Source organism: Lissotriton helveticus, chromosome 12 (assembly GCF_964261635.1).
Source record: "Lissotriton helveticus chromosome 12, aLisHel1.1, whole genome shotgun sequence".
Classification (NCBI taxonomy): Eukaryota; Metazoa; Chordata; class Amphibia; order Caudata; family Salamandridae; genus Lissotriton; species Lissotriton helveticus.
In genome coordinates, this window is record NC_136073.1 from 630,838,159 (window position 1) to 630,853,774 (window position 15,616).

The 15,616-nt window shown below is 45.8% G+C and overlaps 1 protein-coding gene and 1 pseudogene across 4 annotated transcripts in view; both read left to right on the forward strand.

Annotated features, from left to right (window-relative positions):
• The first annotated feature begins 235 nt into the window (after positions 1-235).
• The window catches only part of BCAR1 (BCAR1 scaffold protein, Cas family member), a 287,528-nt gene continuing 272,147 nt past the window's right edge, over positions 236-15,616 (forward strand). For 2 of the 4 annotated variants that reach the window (XM_078670725.1, XM_078670726.1), the window contains exon 1: positions 236-416. In XM_078670725.1, coding sequence (XP_078526851.1) covers positions 341-416 — 76 coding nt within the window. In that variant the 5' untranslated portion in view covers positions 236-340. The remainder of the gene's footprint in view (positions 417-15,616) is intronic. The other 2 variants (XM_078670727.1, XM_078670728.1) reach the window with 1 other exon arrangement.
• Positions 7,695-8,825, forward strand: LOC144799257 (zinc finger protein 703-A pseudogene; annotated as a pseudogene).

Genomic DNA, 15,616 nt, shown 5'->3' on the forward strand with positions numbered 1-15,616 from the left:
TGTTTACATTCATAACCACTTTGCCCGCAGCCCGTCTCTTCGTATACGCAGGGGTAGGTTATTTGCGTGTTAGTGGTGCCCGCCGAGCACATCACTACAAAACTGAAACCGTTCAGCACATTGGCGAGGCCTTACCTTGGTGGGCCAATGAGGGAAGCAAAGAAGTGTTCTGCGAGGCTGCTTGCCAATGGCAGACTGCAGGTTGTCAGCCAATCTAAGCGGGTGCTTCCCGAAAGGCACGTGTGCGGGCAAAACCGTAACCCTGCACAAGCAGCTCCTCCCTGTCTGGTCTACATGTGACGTAAGGTTAGCAGTGACTGGAAAGGTGGAGCGGGGCTTCATGGTCTTTGAATGCGGTTTTGGGCTCGCGGCAAATCGATTCCCAAGAGAAATCGAGCGAAGTCATGAACTCTCTGGTGAGCAAAGCGTAATACATGGAACTTACAGCCTGATATCAATTGCTCTCTGGCAGCGCACAACCTCAAGTCCTCTCCACCCTGCTTGTTCCCTTAGGTCCGGAAGGGGTGGTGAGTAATGGAGGAAGGGCCTTCTGTAATATGGTAATTCAAATTTGCTCTGTGGAGAGCTGGTAGTCTTTTAATCATTTTTTTTATCTCAGAGTGCGACTGCGAACCTGTAACCCCTTCACCGCACTCTAAAAGACAGGCGCATAATTCACGTCGTTGCTTTGAACCACTCATGGAACTCCGAGCGTGTAACCTCCGGGGCTTTTAACGATACATACCTTGCCTCATGGGCGTGGCATCTGTGTGGGCGCAGGGGATTTATTTATCCCCTCGAGAATTTGAAGGTGGGGGCAGGGCTTTAAGTGGGATGAAAAGGGGGGGTGTCTCTCAAAGGGGCAAGGCCAATGTAATTAAGGGCGTGGCTTACATATACCCGAGCTAACAATCTGTGCTTAGCATACTGTGCTGCCTGACTTGTATTTTGATGATTCTGTCATTGTATCCAGATATATGACACAACAAGTAACATCATACCTAAAAACAAGTCAGGACTATTGGCTTTGTCAATGGTTGTTAGGTGCATAAGATAAATAAGCAGCTACTATGGCCTGTATATAATATTTAACAAGCATTTGCAATGCAATATGTCTCACATTTGTAAGAGTTTGAGCTATTTGCATTGTAAATGACAATGTCTTATACCCAAGTCTTTTTTTTTTTTTTGGGACTGGAGTGGGTGCTTGTGGTGCGGTGTGGAATTATGTGGGCTGAGTTGGTATTGTTAGTTGTGGAATGGTGTGGTGTGTAGTGTATTTGTGCAGTGGAATTATGTGGCATTGGCATAACCAATAGGTCTCGCCTTTGGGACCTTATAAGTGTTAGTTAATCATCAATCAATCAGGATTGATTAAGTGTTTAGTTATCCAGCACACTATCTTTGGTGCAACAACATCTAGTGTTGCATGGCTAAACACTTATAAGGTCCCAAAAGCGAGACCTATTGGCAATGCCAATGCTTATTTTGAGTGAGTGGCTCGTGCAGGTATGCCACTGTGAGGTAGAGATGCTGCATGTGCTTTTACAGGAGCCCCTGTGACATTGCGGCGCTTCAAAATGTATCTTGGGTCTGGTGTAATACTTCTAGCCCCTATTCCCACACCCAATGCATCCTTAAATGTCCCATGTACAGCTGGGGTTGACACTCCTATTACCCCTGCCCTCCAATGACACTTTACCCGTCACAGGTGGTGGTGGACGTGTTGGTGGTGGTGGTGGACGTGGTGGTGGTAGACGTGGTGGTGGTGGTGGACCTGGTGGTGGTGGACGTGGTGGTGGTGGTGGACCTTGTGGCCCTGGTGGCGTGGTGGTGGTGGACCTGGTGGTGGTGGTGGACGTGGTGGTGGTGGTGCTGGTGGTGGACGTGTTGGTGGACGTGGTGGTGGTGGTTGACGTGGTGGTGGTGGAGGACATGGTGTTGGTGGTGGACGTGGTGGACAACGTGGTGGTGGATGATGTGGTGGTGGTGTTGGTGAACGTGGCGGTGGACTTGGTGGCGATGGACATGGTGATAGACGTGGAGGTGGTGGACATGGTGGTGGTGGACGTGGTGGTGGTGGTGGACGTGGTGGTGGTGGACGTGGTGGTGGATGTGATGGTGGACGTGGTGGTAGTGGACATTGTGGTGGACGACTATTGGGTAGGAGGGTGCTGGCAGAATGCAAAAGGTGAGGAGGCTCTCGAAGGGGGCACATGGGAGAGCAGAAAGTAGCCGAATATTAGAAACAAACAAGCACTGAAGAAAAGTAAAGCGCACGGCTGCCATTGTTCACTGTTCGGCTTAGCAAGTGCAGCTGTCGCGCTGGTTTAACCTGTTGGCTGCATCGAACGTTCAGCTCCAGTGCTGAACATTCGAAAAACGGGTGGGGCAGCGTCGGCCAACGGACGTGCGCAGCACTACCAAGGTAGTGCACGCGACGACCGTTGGCCGACGGCAGCAGCCAACGGGTTAATAAACCTTAAAAAGCAGCGACGGAAGAGAGGCAGTGACGGGTGGAAGTGCTTCACGACGTAAACAAGCGGTCTTCACTTTTCAAGCACTCATGCTTGTGGCGGCATCCACCTTGCAGGAGAGAGCAGCGGTCATATGTTTGTAATTAACGTGGCTACGCCACTGCTCGCTCTAGCAAGGTGGATGCCGCCACAAGCACGAGTGCGAGTGCTTGAAAAGAGAGGACAGATGGCTAAAGGCCCTCCTAGAGTAGCACATGCGCGCTGCCTAAGCGAGACTTAAAAATGAAGATAGAGAGTGATGGGTAGTTTGTGCACGAAGTGGTGAACGAACTGCAGAAAGAGTGTGTGAGAAAGATGGAAAGAAGGGGTGAGCTCGCCATAGACGCATAAAGAGGGAGCTTCTGTAAACGCAGAAGACACCCTAGGAAGAGGAGAAGAGCGTGTGTTTGACAGATGCAAATGTTGAAAAGCCACGGAAAATAAAGTGTGCTGTGGAATTAAATGGATAGTAATTGAATGGTATCAACTGTAATAGAAATATGTAAAGTGAGATTGTGTTTGATGGACTTAATTATAGGGAATGGTATTGTGCATTGTGGAGAGGTGCAGGGTAGAGAGGAGTGGTGCAGGGTAGAGTGCAGAGGTGTAGAGTGCAGTGGGCTGGTGTGCAGTGATTCAGAATAGATTTGAGTGGCGTAGAGGTAAGTGATGCAGAGTAGAGTGCAGTAGAGTGGTGCAGAGTTGAGTGTAGTGGTGCAGAAGGGTGCACTGTGCTGAGGCAGGAAACAAAAGAATAAAAAAAAGTAGTCTCCAAAGGAACACAAGCGTACGGATACAGTACTTGGCCTGTGCTTAGTGGGAGAAAAAACAAGCATTTGCACTGCAATAGGTCTCGCATTTACTTAAGTTTGAGCTATTGGCACTGTAAATGACAATGCCTTTTATTTATGTTTTGGTTTTAAAAACATAAAGAAAAGGCATTGTCATTTACAGTGCCAATAGCTTGAACTTGCGTAAATGCGAGACCTATTGCATTGCAAATGCTTGTTTTTGGTTGTGCATAGGAGAGACCGTTAATAATTCAATGAGCATAGTGAAAACAGGGACATCGCCACACGCACTAATGCAGAATGGGAACATAATTCGACAGTTTTGAAATCAGAATCAGGATATCTGTAATCTTGGTATGTGGATGTGACATATGTATGCTCATAATGTTTATTGAACTGCATGCATGCCTTACTTCCAGACTGCAGCAGGCTCCTGTCTATCTCTCTCTGCCTGACATAAGGCCAGTGCCCGTCCCACTCTCCCTAATGCTTATCTTGTTCAAGTATTAATCACATTCCACACACCAATTGATTTGAAATCTAATCTATTTTATTTCATTTCGTTTTAATCTGTGTAATGTCTCAAGAAAACCTCTGTGGGAGCTAAAAGCATTATGCACATTTTTAATTGACTGTCGCGTCTTTGTAGTTGTATTATTGAATGTAAGTTGCTTTTCTTTATGGAGAGTTTTGTGCTAGCCAAGATTCTTGTTGTACACTGATATTTGTGTAGATTATTTTGCGTTGTGCACACTGCAAGCTAATAAATTCTTTGTGGATTTTAGTGTGAATTTGGTGGCTGTGAAATAGTCCATAACAGTATTAACTCCTCCACATTGCCTGCCTGAAAGCAAGACCCTTCTGAAGTAGAGTGCACATTGTTGTTAAGAAGCGTTGCTTTCAGGGGTGTGTCCGGCTGACAAACAGGATGGCTCAGCTTCTTAGGGTTTGTGATTCATCTCTCCTCTTTCTTGGACCTCTGGCGCTTCGGGGATGCACCGGGCCCACAGATGCAGCACGCCTCGAGGAGTAATCAATGTGGCAGGCAGCTTGTTGCTTATCGCTGTGTCTCCATTAGTGGAACATAAGTTGGAGTTGTCTTCTTCCTCCTATCCCCCAGACCTCCTTGAAGTTCAATCTGTGGTGGGCTAAACAATATGCATGCTACTCCTGGCAGTGGGAAGCTCAGTTGCTGAGAAACCTGGCACCTCTGGCAGTTGTTGAGGCTGGTAGTGGGCGTATTACAAGTCCCATGGAGTTACTAGGGATTCACCAAAACTTTCATTCGTATGTGCTGTCCGATGGTGGTGTCAGAAGTGGAAAGGTGAACCTCAGGCCTGATGTTGATTGGACTTACTAACACCAGGACTGCAGCACCTTGACTATGACCAGACCATGCTCTGAGCGCTGCAGACCCTAGTGCGTTGCATCAGGCTGAGGCTGCTTGCCACAGAAGAAGTTGTGGCCGGTTTCCTTGAATTGTGCATATCCTGGCTTACTGGAGAGCGCTCATCACAATGGCAGACGGAAACAAGCCTCTTAGGAACCTTACGGACAAGCGGCACTGAAAGTGATTGCAAAAGCGATCGCTATTGTAAAAAAAAAAAAACACGCCCGCGAGTGGTGCTCGCGCGCTACTGTAGCCATATGTCTTCAATTATCGCGCCCGTGTCTGGGCACGGTAATTGAAAACATATGGGCTTTGGTGCGTGTAACAGACACCAATAGGCAATGGGCGGAGCAAGGGCCTGCCTTTGGCCTATTGGTGCTCTGTTAAAAAAAAAAAAACAAGCACGCAAAGCCCAGTAGCGGAACCCAAAAGGAAAAGCACGAGCGTGTGCGATTCCAGGGTCCGTTTTCAAACCCCGGACAAAAGGGCTCGACTGCGCGAGCCCTAAAAACCAAGGACTAAGTGAACAGATCTTTGGATGAGTGATATCCCAATGCAATGCCTTTTCAATGCGTATCTTTAAATGACTCTACTATTGCCTAGTAAATCACAGTTCGAAAAGTCTAATAAATCACTTTCCAGCCTCCCAACACAAAGATTGGGCATGTTACCCTCCACTTGATTCGACTCTATCAAGCCGTGCAACTTAAAATTACAGCGTTTAATTGTATTTGGCAAGTAATCATTCATCCTAACTTATATGTTGCCTTTTGTTAACACAGTGACTTAACAGTTAATCTGACATCACAAATCAAACAGCAGTTAGTAAAGTCACACTGGCTATATAGTTGAATCGTTCAGAAACATAGATTTTTAAAGAAGGTGGGGTGTTATAGCAACATGTGTTGTTCCTAACGGATGCATTGCGTTTTTAGGATGGATAAGTTACACTATAGGATAGCAAGAGAAAAGACACATTACAATGGACAGGGGCATGCCATCCTTGTGCCAAGTTGTTTGTAGATGACAAATGTTTATGCGAGTAACTATGGTTAAAACAGATCTTGAGATTTAACTATTTTCAGGTGTTACTGGGGAAATCCTAAACACCATAGATAATGCTCCGACACATATAACCCTCCAATCAGGTTATCGTGAAACGAAGTAATGAAACCTGGAAAACACACCTTTTGAGTATTGCTCTCTGGTGTGTTTCACATACGAGACTGGGAGCAGGCCTTTTTACTGGAACTATATACTTCAGTGAATTGATGTCATGTTTTCGCACATCTGTTTGACCTACTTACTTACCACTGCACTATTTTTATGACAGCAGTTCCCAAAAGGTCAAAATTATTATGTTTTTTTGCGTCCACCACAAGTCTATTACATCTCACATCACTGAAACGGAGTGGCATATCACCATACAATAGACCATGGTATAATTGTTTTAAAAAAATGCTCCATACTATAGCTATACTAATCTTCGAAACACCAGGTTTGGGTTCCTAAAGTTGCTCAGCACTTTACAGCTGTTGTTAGACACAAACCACCCAAAAATGATTGATCCGATAATATAACGGCTGTACAAAAAAGCAGCAGCTTTCAAAACTGCAGTAACTACAACCTGGGCCAACCACAGAAAAACATGTGCCCAAAAGTGAGCCAATACTTGCTAGTTGTTGGCTAATGCTGCAGTGGTGGCCAGCACGGATCTCGGGTGGGTGGGGGGCAAGAGGGTATAGTTATAATAAAAATGAAAAGTTCACTTAGCTCCTCGCTGCTCTGTCCCGTAAGCACTTCAGACATGTTGCAGCTATTTTGAGACTTATTTTCAAGACTAGAAGATGCATTCAAGAGAACACGACATCTTGTTTCCTGACTTTGGCTCCCTGTTATTTTTTTTTAATTTTGGGTCAATTCAACTACTTAAACATGCACATTTAAAAAACAAAGATTTGTAAAAGTTATGTTTAGAACTATACATGTTTCTCTGGGGGACATGGGGTCATTTGATAAACTTACCATTCCTATCCAATTTCTTTTGAATAAAAAGACGGATATATCCTAAATGTATCTGATTACATGGGCAGTGGCATAAACGGTCCTAAAGACCTGCTGAACACTACCAGCTACCTGAAAACCATAAACTAAGCACCTCTCTGACACACTTTTTCATTAATCACACTGCTGAGTGCTGCATACCATAACACAATAGCCACATCTCGATGGTCAGTGTGCATGACAATAACACATCCCACACAGGATAAAAAAAAAGAAATTACTTGCACACACACGGTGTGCTACCCTCGGCAGGCCAGCGCTTCAGCTTCCCATATAGGGGTAGTAAGCGACATATAAATAATACTGGACCTTTGTACAGCATAATGGTGCTTTGTAAAAAAAAAAAAAAAAGAAAGCTTGCACAATATAAGCCTGCATACATGCATAGTTTATTTATTCTGATTTGGTAGCTTATAACTAAACGGGAAGCAGCATACATACAAGCCCTGAAATATCCCTCAGATACAATAAAACCCTAAATGTGAAAAGTTAAACATATGTTAAGTTTTTAATACGAAAACTTCCCTAACTATTTTGTACTTCTCCCTAACTTTCCCTCTTCATTTTGTACTCTTTTGTGCAAACGCAAATTAATTTCTCCCATTGATGTGACCGGTAAAGAGCGTACTTGAACATGTAATTCCCCATACCAGTTGTGTTGGTTATCAATGTTTTGACAAGAGTTCCTTACTTATCTTTCCCTACATTTTATCAAACTAAATCGCCTCTTCCCCCTCAAATGTGTTTGTTTCTAAAGAAGCGTTTTCATAATATATTTAGATCATAAATTCACGTGTATTCTGAAACTTGAGTGCACGGAAGTGTGTGAAAGGGCTTTCAGGGAAAGGGGCAAGACAACGTGGCCGCCACTAACATCCTTTGTTGTCATTTGGCTGTGAATCCAACACCTGCCAACATAAACATACACAGCACATGTTGTTCCTCACTGGAGTCACTCCCTATCAGAAAATAGGAACAAGGAATGGGCTTCTTAAATGCATGAAACGTTCTGCAGGTATTCTATCTATTGTAACTGCTGCAACCAGCGGAAGTTTTTTAGGTTTCGACCTGGCGAGAGCACTGCCTCAGTGCTCCGCCCAGGGCGAAATCTTATGTCTTACACTGTGCTTTAGTTCAGCCTCTCTCTTCCATTGGCTAGCTCCATAAATGGAGGCTAGCCATTGGAAGAGAGAACTGTCCGTCATTTCCCGAGGCGATTGGTGGGCGTTCCCGCCGATTCTTTCCCTCTCCACAACGTCATGAAGATGTGGCCACTGTGGGCGTGTACTTTTTTTTTTTTTTACCACCGATGTTTGTGTTCATTGTCCGTCTTGTCCCTGTCCCGCTGGCTGTTTCCTGATCACCCTCCCGCTGTCCGTGAGCCTGCCCGCCCCCCTCCCGCTGTCCGTGTGCCTGCCCGCTCCCCTCCCGCTGTCCGGCGAGCCTGCCCGCCCCCCCTCCCGCTGTCCGTGAGCCTGCCCGCCCCCCTCCCGCTGTCCGTGAGCCTGCCCGCCCCCCCTCCCGCTGTTCGTGCACGAGCCGGCGTCCCTCAAGGCCGGATACCCGCTGGTGTACCCCTCGCACGCGCTCTCCTCCAGCGTCACGCCCACGCTCTCCGGACACCCCCTCTACACCTACGGCTTCATGCTGCAGAACGAGCACGTGCCGCACATATGCAACTGGGTGTCGGCGAGCGGGCCCTGCGACAAGCGCTTCGCCTCCTCCGAGGAGCTCCTCTCGCACCTGCGAACCCACACCGCCATGCCCGGGGCAGAGAAACTCTTAGCCGGCTACCCGGGCTCCAGCCTCAGCTTGGCGGCCTCCTGCCACCTGCACCTGCCGCACTCCGGCGGGCCCGGGAGCCCCACCACGTTACCGGGCTCCTTCTCACTGCGGAGCCCGCACAGCCTGGGACTGAACAGGTACCACCCGTACGGCAAGAGCCAGTTTTCGGCCGCGACGGGGCTGCCCGTGCCCTCTCTGCAGGCCGCCGGACCTTACTACTCCCCATATGCACTATACGGACAGAGACTCAGTTCCGCCTCGGCGCTGGGCTACCAGTGAGCCAGGGGGCGCCGCACACCTCTCCCACCGGACTGTGTATTTATTAAACTGTATTTTAGCTTAAAGCTGGGAATATAAGTGCATTATTCACACCAATGAATCCATGGTATGCAAACAGTCTGTGTCCAAAAAATCGTTTACTTTTTTTTGTTGCAGTTTCTAATCTTTTTCTCCTTTGCCTTATTTTTTTCAAACGTTTGCTTTCATTTTCCGAGGAAATTCTTGCATGAACCTTTAAAAGACATTTCCCCTATCCCCTCTTTTCTTTTTATTTGTACAGTTAAAAGTACGAGTTCACCTGGCCGAGGCGGGCTTGGCGGTGCAATAGACTTTGATAAGAGGTCAGAAATGTAACCCAAACACGATTTCAGCAGAGATAAACGCTGCATTGAATACTTTGATGGGACTATTTAGGTACGTCGTAGTAAGCAGTCATGTGCTGAATTGTGGCATTGGTATAGCGCTGCATGTCTCCAGCTGCCATACTAAGCTCTCGGATTTAACGCGTTTACGTCAGTGCACGTATTTTGTTGTAAATCGCCCAGTGGTTGGTGGCAGCAACATGCGCTATCGTGTCCTGTATGTTTCATTAGTGCCCGTGTTAAGGCAGTATTTTAGCAAATACTATTTAGCATAACATATTCAAAGTCCCACTGTGACAAAGGGTTCCCTGATAGAGGCTCCTTTACCCTCGAAGAACATTCCATTTCTTTCCAGGTGCATCTAGAAAGTAGTTTCCTTGTTCTTTTGTTGGTTTTCTTTTTTTTTTTTAGCCCCATACTAGTTATTATTCGTTCTTTGTGTACTTATTCAGTAGAATTGTCTTTGTACCACTGCTCACATGAAGTACAATTCCATAAAACCCACACGCCACAATTTAATTTCGTAGAAAGCATTTGTAACTAGGTAAATGGAATATATATCAGGCGAACATTCTAGTTTAGGTGGGTGCATCAAATGTATGTCTCCCTAACCATTGATCTAACTTTTTGTTGTGATGAACAAAGTAATCCATGCTTCATGCGAGTAAAATCATATTTAAAAAAGCGTCCGAGCAATATCACATCTGAAGAAATATACCGGTCATTGTACCTGATCATATCTGAAATGTGCAATGTTGAGTATCTTAAAGGCACAGAGTTGCACTGCGCTATTTTACTAATTTATTGGGGACACAACAGTTCTTCATCTGGCCCTATCAAGACTGGTCTTTTCCACCCAACAGACTCGTACCTCTTTCTGGCAAACCCTGATTTTTTTTTGGGGGGGGGGGGGGGGGGGGTTTGCAGGAAATCATGGCTTGAAGCAGTACTTTGCTTGTGATTACAGCCCACGCCCCCTTACTATTTTATGCGTTGTAAATAAGTGAACAGGCTCAGACCATTTGGCTGGTTTGCCAATGGTCATTAAGGGACTGATCTATTGAATGTGTCAGGGAGGTCTCACCAAGCGGCCTTCGTCACATCTAGGATGCTTTTAGCAAACTTAGCGGCTGGGATTGCTGGTGATCCAGCTCTGGTCCATGCACTACCCTATGCCAGTGGATGTTCACCATTGCACTGGGGGAGGTCCAAGGAAAACTGCTGTTCTTGGAAATGGGAAATTGGTGACAATTGATGACCATAGCACACAAAACTAGTACACCTGATCGGAGAAACCCCCATCCCATGATTTGTCCAAAGCACTGGTGTCCAAAATTCGTCCCCAAAGGCCAAAGCCATGCCAGGTTTTCAGGTGAACCTCCGATCAGGTGAATGAGTTCTTCTAGGCTCCCTAGGTTAATGTATGGTAAGTAGATCCTCAAAAATTTGGGGATGGGTCCGGCCATCTGGGCTTCCATTGGACATCCCTGGTTTAGCGAGTCAAAAATGCCCCTCCCTCCTCTTACTCACTCCCAGAGCGGAGGGCGGGGTTTTATCAGGTTGGCCTGCATAGAGAGGTGGACAACCAATCCGCTTCCTCCTGGAGTTGGCTACCTTCTGCTGCACATTTTTCCCACATGTGCAAAAAATCATGCTGACTTAGTGTGTCTGTATATGTGTGTGTGTGTGTGTGTGTGTGTGTGTGTGTGTGTATATATATATATACATATATATATATATATATGTGTGTGATAATACTGCTGGTCCATCTTTTTTAAATTGTTTTCATTGGCACCATGCCTAGTCTTTCCGTGGGTGCAGGCCCCTGAACAAATTGTAGATTTATGTCCAGTCTTCAAAACTTTGAGGGTGGATACTTTATCTGCTCTGTAAATCGTATTCCCTTTACATTTTTTTAATAATACGTATTTTTCATTGTAATATTTTTTAGAAGCGAGAGTATGGAGAATTCTCTAGCACCCCACTATTAGGTGAGCCACCCTGTCAGTATATACCCTTACCTTGGGTGAAAGGAGTTGCACATGGAGAGCCACAGAATTTCCCAGCTAGAAGGGTCCGGCAAAACAGCATTTTATTACATTTTTCCCCACTTACAACTTTTGCAAAAGTTCGTTTCACGTTGGGTTCTTACTTGTAGCTTTTGGTTCAGAAACAAATTGGAGCTTCCTTTTTCTAAAAGTTTACAGTGCATGGAACTCATAAAAATGTTCTTGAATTGTTACCCCCTTTAGGCACGGATTACTTAGCAGCACAACATACCTCTAGAAGCATTGCTAAGCATCTTTGCTACCCAGGATTAATAGCCACCATGAGTACTTATGTGGTATCATTTTATGAAGGCCATAACTGTTGCAGGAGTTATATATGAAACCCCTTACACTCTAAACGTACAAAGGAATACGTGTAACGCTGCACTGCCATGGTAGAACCACGCCACATGTCTCTAATAGCAGTGTACAACAGAAATATAGCTTCATACCTACGGTCTGCACATAACACAGCCTCCACCAACCAGAGACCCGTAGTCTCACGCGCAGTGAGTGAGTCTTGCGCAGTTGGAGTTTGCTCACACAAATTGTTGAATCTCAGCTGAAGAAGGGGCGTAGCCACCTTTGGTGCAGCAGGTGCAGTGGCTTAGGGGCCCAGACGAGCTGCATTTTACTCTCCCCCCCCCCCAACTGCAGTCAAACGGGCATTTTTTCCTTACTTGCACCAGGACCCAAAACATCCCTGCTACTTGCTGAGCTGGAGAGGACCTTCTGAACCCCGGCTCCCCCCTCCCCTCCTTGCGAGTTCAGCTGCTCCTGGCAATTGGTGATGCAGCAAGAAGTCATTTCTCCATAGGGGAAGACCTCCTGCAGGAACCAAGTGGAGGTATCTGCACTCAACTTCTCAGTGATACGATTTTCTACAGTAATTATAGGATTTTGGTGGGATTCATGTATTTTATGCTGCTTGTAGCATTTTACTTAGCACTTCTTGTGACATAATTGGTCATGTGACATCACCTCATGTGTTTTATATTAAATACTACTTCACATTTTGAACACCTAAGAGTTATCTCAACAGATTACATTTCTACATGTCTTAGAGCCTGCTCTGTACACAAAACACAACCTCCCCTCTACACCACACACAGACCGCTGTAGTAACATATAGCTCCTTCCCACTCTTTATCAATCTGGGGGGTTTTGTCCATAATTGCGGAGGTATAGTTATGCCTACGTTCACCACACCTCACTGGATTTTGTTAGATTTATTGGTTCCTAACAAAAATGTGTGATCAGTCTTCCCAGTTTACAGACCCTAAAATGGGCTCTCTAGGCAACCTGGTGTGCGCTCTTTCTGGTGTTTACACGGTGTAGAGCTTTTACAAGGAATCGAGGAGGAAATGTGCTGCTTTCTTTCTGCTGGTGCTTTAGAAATATTCAAATTCTAAAACATTTTAATAGCACTGTGTTATCGTCAGGTCAGGTATTCTAAAGAGCATGGCCTTTAAATCACATTTATATATATGATTACCATATTTTCTTTTGCAAAAACTGGAACATTTTGCTTCATCTATTCCTGTTTGTTGACATGCTGAATTAGCATTTATCGCAAGTTGAACTGTGCAATTAAGCTTAAAAAATGCAATACGCCAGGAAGAAAAGTACAATACTGCTAGTGAGTGTGGCTAGTGTGAACCAAAATGGCAATCAGTGTGCTACTCATCGAAAAAGCTCTTCGACGCCTCGTCAGGAGTAATAAGCGCTATATAAATGCAATTTCAATACAATACAGTTACAATCAACAACATTGTGAATGCAAACAAAACAATTTTGGGGCAGCAGTAGAGGGAATGAGCTATAGACCTGAGGTGAACCTGGGCTGGCTTTGAGAGGGAATTTCCTTGTTGATGTCTTGTTATTTTCAAATCCCTTACCACAAAAATGTGCCTAAATATGCAAACGTTGTGCAATCTTCCAAGTCCATGCTCTTCATTGGCATTTTGGGATTTTGTTTTTTTGCTATGATTTCACTCTAAAGTATTTAAGCGCTCTGATATCCCTCGGGATATTGTTCGCGCTATATAAAACTTTATAAATAAATAAATAGCCAATAGCTCTAACTTTTCCAAAGGCGAAACCATTGCATTGGAAATGCTTGTCTTGAAAAGTTACGAGGGAGGCAGGGGCGCCGAAAATCTGAAACCAGAGACGCCACGCCAAGTTAAGGAATGATTTTGGTGATGCCTAAAACATGGTATACGAGGGAAGTGGGAAAAGGTAAAACATTTTTTTTACCACAACAACTTTGTTTTCGATGCCAGGCTCTAACGCGCCGTCACCTCCCATTGCTGGTCGCTGGTAGAAGCAGAAAAAAGGCTGACCACTGGTGCTTAGAGAGAATGAGGGTTCTGTTCCTCAGTGTACTCGCAGGGAAGAAAGAAGAGCTCCGAGCCTGCTCCTCCTCCCTCGGCTGCAAACCCAAGCCTATCACGCAGCAATGCTTGCTGCAGGCAGCCTGAAGGGCATTCTTAGGTTTTGGCTACCGTCCCACTGCGTAAGCAGTGGGTGGGCGGAGCCGAAATCTTATGTTAGTAGTATGGGGGCCTGAACACGCCCCTCTTCTCCATTGGCTGGCCTCGTAAATGCTGGCCAGCCATTGGAGGAGAGGAGCGTCACTGAGTTCAGGGCCCGCCTTGACGCGATTCGGGGGCGTTTCTAGGTCTTTTTTTAAGTCCCGCCCTCTCCTCTTCCCATTGGCTGGAATTTTACCTTCCAGCCAATGGGAAGGGGAGAGCATGCCCCCGAATCCCTACAGAACGCTGTGCATTCCGAGCAGCGTCTACGGAGGCCATGCGGTAAGCCTCTGCCCCCCCTGTTTGTGCCGTTGTTTCTTGTTTTAATTTGTAAACGTTTAATTTCTATGGCATATGCTTGTAAAAAAATAAGTAACACAATGTATGCTTGCTGTAGCCAGGCCTATTGGCTTTGACAGTGTTCGCTTTGTGAATGCATGTCGGCTCGCAGCTCCCTGCTCCCTGCTTGGGGCACGGGAGGGCACTGTGGCTGAAGGCAGAGGGGCAGACAGCGGGCAGCAGCTCTTATCTAATGCTGGTTTGACGTCTCCGTCTACCCCCGGAATTCAGCGAATTCCTCCCTGCGCGGCGGCCGCGGAGGGGGTAGAACACACTGTGCCTGCTCGCTCTTCTGGACAACAACACCCGCCTTGTTTTCTTCTTTCCTGAAAATGCTAAATGGATAGCACTTGTAGGTTAACAAAGGCTTGTACAAGAAAGTCGTGTCTCAACTTTGCGCATGCGCAATTGCAGCTCCCAAGGTGCGTTCGCGCGAGATCTTGGGAGAAGACTGCAGTTTGATGGTAGACGTGTGTTTCGATTGAATGTTGGGGTTCCGTAGTATGGTCTTGCGAGCAAGTGTTAATTCTGAGCTCTGTGCTCCGAAAGGAAGGCCGTTGTGTGTGATTTCTCTGTTTTTCTTCGAATGACGGCTCGCGTGTACTCGGCTTTTTTTCTCAGTGCTATCTCTGTTCAGGAGGAGCTGCGCATGTGTGTTGTTCATATGGCGGAAGTTGCTTGTGTGCGGAGATAGTTACTCTCCTGATACCGGCTTTATCGAGTGAGCATGGGATGGTGTACCTAAGCTTTTTCTCTCTAGAATTGTCTTAATGAGGTAGAGATGGACGTGTTTGTGTGTCACTCACTCGTAACCAGTGCTTTAATTGGAAATATATAGGTGCAGGTACTCTGTTTAAAGGGCCTGTTTGCTCCTGAGAAGTGTCGGTAATCTCACATTATAATGTGCTGCATGCATACAACAAGCATTTACAATGCAACGGTTTCGCCTTTGGAAAAGTTTGAGCTATTGGCATTGTAAATGACAAAATTTGTATTTATGTGTTGGTTTTGAAAACAGATAAATAAATGGCATTGTCCTTTACATTGCCAATAGCTCTAACTTTTCCAAAGGCAAAACCGTTGCATTGTAAATGCTTGTTTTTTAAATCTTACCACTCACATAAAAATCCTCTGTGAATATAAAGGGAAATTAAGTGAGCCACTGGCGCAATTGTTAAATGTGTGTGCCTGTGTTGTAGAAGTTAAAGCGGGCGCTGTGCTGCAACATTAAGCATGGTGCCCGGAAGGGAGGGGGCTGGACAGCGGCAAGGGACGTTTTTACAAGGAAAAAAATTTGTTTCTCTAGTAAAGGTAAATCGCGGCGCAATAAAAAAATATGAAATAAATAGTCCCTAAACAAAAAGTTACAAACCTACAGTGTAGGGAAACTGTAGTTGGCCGGTGGTCCTCACTTGCAAATGGTAGTGATGTATCGGGAGCACCGGCCAATATGGAACCTGGAAATGAGCAATACAGTTTTTAACCAATGGCAAGCAGCAGCTGTA